Source organism: Rhynchophorus ferrugineus, unplaced genomic scaffold (assembly GCF_030347505.1).
Source record: "Rhynchophorus ferrugineus isolate W39M unplaced genomic scaffold, kcgeb_rfMv2 rfM10, whole genome shotgun sequence".
In the NCBI taxonomy this organism is placed as follows: domain Eukaryota; kingdom Metazoa; phylum Arthropoda; class Insecta; order Coleoptera; family Curculionidae; genus Rhynchophorus; species Rhynchophorus ferrugineus.
The window spans coordinates 27,276,889-27,282,913 of NW_027472589.1; the positions used below are offsets into that span (position 1 = coordinate 27,276,889).

The following is a 6,025-nucleotide window of genomic DNA, read 5'->3' on the forward strand; positions in this document are numbered from 1 at the left end:
ATAACAATTATTGTAAAAAAGGAAATCCAAGGACAACTTATTCATTAAAAGTTGTATCCCATTGGTGCATTCCATATAATTTCATTGATATTTATATACGATTTATATAACAATTATTGTAAAAAAAGGAAATCCAAGGACAACTTATTCAATAAAAGTTGTATCCCATTGGTGCATTCCATATAATTTCATTGATATTTATATACTATTTTTATATAACAAATATTGTAAAAGGAAATCCAAGGATAACTTAGCTTGATAATTATAGATAGTATAATATAATAATTAAGTTATATCCTATTGGTATATTCCATATATGTATATTGTAATTTCATTATTTTTATAAACTAGTTGTATGAAAAGATTTACGAAAAAATTAGAGGGAATAACATACCCAACTATTAGAAACAGAAATAGAGAAAGCTCCGACGAAAGTTTAGAAAATATTTATTCACACCTAATTAACTTTTTTGATACCGATATGGCAGAATCATTAAGATCAACTGTTCAGTTATTGAAAACATTCGACGGAACTTCATCTAAATTAGATAGCTTTATTAACCAAATAGACACATTTTATGCTCGATATTATACGAATGATCAATCCCAACAAGAATATGTGCTGTTAGCAATCAAATCAAAAATAATTGGTGAAGCTGAAGATTTCATACTTACACGTCCCGATCTAATTTCTTGGGATCAAATTAAAATTGCTCTTCAACAAAAATTCAGTGACCCAATCACTAGATGTAATTTACAACAACAGCTCATCTTCTTGGTGAGAAACAAAAACGAACCATGCTTAGATTATATTCAAAGATTGAAATCCATTAATACCCAAATTAATACTAAGATTTGTACAGAAGTACAAAACTTAGAAGCACGAAACATCTTAATCAAACAAAACGAATTAACAGCTACACAAAATTTACTTGCTAATATATCGAACGAGTTAAGAACTTTATTGATTGTACAAAATCCGCAAAATTTAGATTCCGCGATTGATATTATTACTAATTACGAAATATTGTCAAGTCAAGACAGATTTAAGAATAATTTTACACAGAATTTTGAGTCAAAAAATCAAAACATCAATTTAAAACGTAACTTGTTCCTTAAACAAAATTTGACAACATATCCAAAAAATCAATTCCCTAGTCAACCAATACCCATTAGACCACTACCGGTTAAAACATACTTTCCCCCAGCCTATGCAACATTTGGCAAAAACTTTCAAAAAACTCAAACTCCTTACGTTAAAAGTCAATATCCAAAACCCATGTCAGGTGTTAGTATAACTCCACGACAACCACAACAATCAAACTTTCAACGTCAATATCGAAACCAACCACAACAGTTTAATACCAATCAAAATCATTTCAAAAATCAATACCCTCCAGGTCAACAAAGATTTAAGATAGAAGAATTAACTCACGTCGAAAGAAATTTACCAGAGTCATCCTCAGAATCAAACGACTCTGAAATGAATGATCAACTTAATGATTATCCTTTCCCTTATGATGACCAAAATCCAGAATTTTTATATCCAAATGAAGAAGAACAAAATTACTACGTAAACTTTCCCCCCGAATTAGAAGATAACGAAAATTTTTGTTCACAAGCTTCGGAAAATCATGTCTCCAATTAAATACTTTTCAAGTCAACCAACTTCCTTATATCTATATCCCAAATTTAGATTTAAAATTATTAATTGACACAGGTTCTCATGCCTCTCTGCTTAGACCTTCTATAGCCGAATATTATTTCCCAGAAACAATCAAACCTCATATAACAACACTCCATACTTGTACAGGCAGTCAAAAAGCATTTTCAAAAGCCAGAATTCCTCTATTTCTTAGTTTAGGAATATCCCAATCAGTCAATTTCGTACTATATTCTTTCCATGATTACTTTGATGGAATATTAGGAATCAAAGACCTCAAAAGATTAAATCTAAACATTAATCTAGAAGAAAACCTATTATATAATGACTATCTCAGAATACCATTCTATTTTCGCGAAGACTTCAGTACATTCATTGTAGAAATTCCTCCTAATACAATAAAGAACACAAGATTGTTCACCAATCTTCCTGAAGAATCTTCTTGGTATATCCATGAATATAAAACCGACCAACTAACAATTCAACCCACTATCGTAACAATTAAAAATAACTCTTTCTGCGTGGATATTAAAAATCCAACTAATAAACATCAATCAATTAGGTACTTGATAACAGAACATCCCCAAATGAGTCCATTTAACGAAAATAACTTTGAAATTTATAACTTTGATATTGGAACTAATAATTATTATTATAAACCAAACATAATTGGCGACAAATTAAATTTAAAGGAACTAATTAGACATTCTCATTTAAACCACGAAGAACAAAATAGTCTATTCAAATTATTACAAAAGTACCGTCACGTTTTACATAAAACTGGAGATAAACTGACATTCACGAACGAAGTAAAACATAAGATCAAAACCACTGACGAAATTCCAGTGCATGTTAAGACATACAGATATCCCTATGTCCATAAGAATGAAATAGAAAAACAAATCGCAGAAATGCTTGAAAATAAAATCATACAACCATCGAGCTCACCTTGGAGTTCTCCCGTATGGATAGTGCCTAAAAAACTAGACGCATCAGGACAAAGAAAATGGCGCTTAGTAATTGATTACAGAAAACTTAACGAAAAGACCATCGATGATCGATACCCCATCCCGAACATCTCCGACATTCTCGATAAGTTAGGACGAGCACAATATTTTACAACTTTAGATCTTGCTAGCGGTTTTCACCAAATCGAAATGGACCCAGAATCAATTCAAAAAACTGCTTTTAACGTAGAACATGGTCACTACGAATATCTACGAATGCCATTTGGTCTAAAAAACGCACCTGCTACTTTCCAGCGTACAATGGATAACGTATTACGTGGTCTACAAGGAAAAATATGTTTAGTATACATGGACGACATAATTATCTTCTCAACTTCCCTACAAGAACATTTGGAATCTTTAAGAAAAGTCTTCGATCGCTTAACCTCCTATAATCTAAAAATACAGTTAGACAAATCTGAATTTTTAAAGAAATCAGTAGAATTTCTTGGACATGTAATTACTCCAGAAGGAATTAAACCAAATCCTAAAAAGGTATCCGCAATAAAAAATTTTGAAATCCCGAAAACTCCTAAAGAAATAAAATCTTTCCTCGGATTAATAGGATACTATCGAAAATTTATTAAGAACTTTGCAAAAATCACAAAGCCTCTCAGACAATGTTTAAAGAAAAACTCCAAAGTTAATCACGATAGAGCTTTTATAGAAGCATTCGAAACATGTAAAAATATCCTTATGAATGATCCTATTCTTCAACACCCAGATTTTCAAAAACCCTTTATCTTAACAACAGATGCTTCGAACTTTGCTATCGGTGCTGTATTATCTCAAGGCACAATTGGAAACGATTTACCTATTGCATACGCTAGTCGAACCTTAAGCACTACGGAATGCAATTACTCCACTATAGAGAAAGAACTATTAGCCATAGTTTGGGCAACCAAATACTTCCGCCCTTATCTTTTCGGTAGAAAATTCTCAATAGTAACTGATCACAAACCTCTTCAATGGCTATTTTCTATTAAAGAACCTAACTCAAAATTAGTACGATGGAGATTGAAACTCCAAGAATTCGACTTTACCATACATTATAAAAAAGGAAAGCAAAATCTAAACGCTGACGCTCTTTCCCGTCCTCCTCTTAAACATTCAATTGAAATACATCCTGTAGAAATACCCAAACCTCCTTTAACTCATATCTCAGAAATAAGTGATAGACCAGATGTAAATACTGAAGATCAATACCTATGGCTTGATCGAGTAAAACACTTTTTCGAAACGCAAGAACAAATACCAGTCTTTGAGAAACCAAAAAAGATAAACAATAATAATAGTGAATATGAAATTTGGAACAAAAACTGGATGAATACAGAATACTCAGAAAAAATTCGAGAAATTAAAGGAAACCTCTTCGAACAATCAACAGATTACTCATTAGCGCACTGTGTTGCAGCTGACCTTCGAATGAATAAAGGAATAGCGTGCATATTTAAGCACAAATATAAAAATCAGAAGGAACTATTAGAGAAAAAGGCCAAAGAAGGAGAAATACTTATATGGCCAGATCAAAAAGAATCCCGTAACATATATTATCTAATTACAAAACGAAAATCGGAAGACAAACCAACTTCTATGGAAAACATTAGTCCTTATGAGCGAACATATAAAAGAAAATCACATTCGAAAATTAGCCATCCCAAGATTAGGATGTGGCCTTGACCATCTAGATTGGAAAAAAGTAAAATCTATGATAGAATACATATTTAAAAATATAAGCATTGACATACTTGTATGTAATTTGGAAGAACCAATGATATCGATAAAAGATAAGCCTAAGATCAAGATCATTTCAGATATACAAATTAGACCACCCTACAGTAATTCAAATATTCAAGAGAAATCGCAAAACTCCAATGAATCAAATATCCCTGAAAACGCTCAAGATAATATTTCAGAATCCGATACGATACACACCTCTTTGGAAAATCCTATACTTGGTGCTCCGTATGTGAATAAAAGCATCAACACTTTCAAAAACCAAATCGTTTTTAAATGGACAAATAAGATTAAACCATACGTGGTAAAACAAAACTTGTTTAACGAAAAGAAAAGAACATTTATATTTGTAAATGAAAATCCCACTACGGAAGAAATTCAAAATTTAATTATCAGTTATCTACCTCCAGATACATATTGTCTACACTTCCCATTTAAGGAATTAGAACCACTCATTCTTCGAGTATTCGCAGAAACTTTTAAAAACAATGCTTACAAATTAACTATATCAAACACTCTATTAGAAGATGTAACCAACGCTGATAAACAGAAGGAAATTATCGAAAAATACCACAAGACAAAGACATCTCACAGAGGTATTACAGAAAATATAAAAAATATAAAGCAAACATATTATTGGCCAAGCTTAGAACGAGATGTAATAGACTATATAAAAACATGTGAAACATGCCAGAAGAGTAAATACGAAAGACATCCGTACAAAGTAATTTACAAACCTACACCTATCGGTTCTAAACCCTTTGAACATATATACATGGATATATATACCATATCATCTCAAAAATTCCTAACGATTATAGATAACTTTTCCAAATTTGCCTCTGCTTTTCCTCTAAACGATAACTCAATAGAGATATGTCAAAATCTAATCAAATTCTTTTCTCAACATGGCACTCCAAATATTATTACCACCGACAATGGCACTTCTTTCAAAAATAACCTCCTACAAGAATTATGTAAACTTTACCAGATAGAAATTCACTTTACTACTCCCTATAACCCGAATTCAAACTCACCAATTGAACGATTTCATTCCACATTAAAAGAAAGCTTAGTTGCATTAAAGGACGAACATCGTTCTAAAACAATCCAAGAATTAGTAGACATTGCCCTCTTAAACTATAACAATAGTATACATTCATCGCATGATTACACACCGTTTCAAATAATTAAAGGAAATTTGAATTACCAATTAAATTTCAATAGAAGTCTAAATCAAATGCAGACAGATTACATATTTGATCTATCAAATATTTTCAAAGAACTGAACGAACATATACACTCTAAATTAAATGCAAGAAAAGCAACCACTTTAGCAAAATTAAATAAAAATCGAGAAAACGACCCCGAAATACCAGAAGGCACAGAACAATTAATTCAAACTCCCCATAGGCTACCCACGAAAACTCTCAATCCAAAATTTATCAAAACTAAGTTTACTAATCAACGACATCCAAAAGACGTTAAAAGAGTTAATTAACCAATCATTTCCAGATGAAATCCCTATGGACAATCCTCCTCTTTATAACATATACGTATGGACAATACAAAATAGAAACTCTAACAAACCCAATATTACCAATTGTTCAAGGAACCA

General features: G+C 31.4%; 1 protein-coding gene across 1 annotated transcript; it reads left to right on the forward strand.

The window, feature by feature from the left end:
- Positions 1-481: 481 nt before the first annotated feature.
- Positions 482-4,257, forward strand: LOC143203410 (uncharacterized; the record flags this gene model as incomplete). The annotated part of the gene is made up of 3 exons (XM_076415529.1): positions 482-1,613; positions 1,721-2,225; positions 2,367-4,257. Coding segments are annotated over exons 1-3 (3,528 nt in total), but the record flags the coding sequence as incomplete, so codon positions are not given.
- Between the last annotated feature and the right edge of the window lie 1,768 nt (positions 4,258-6,025).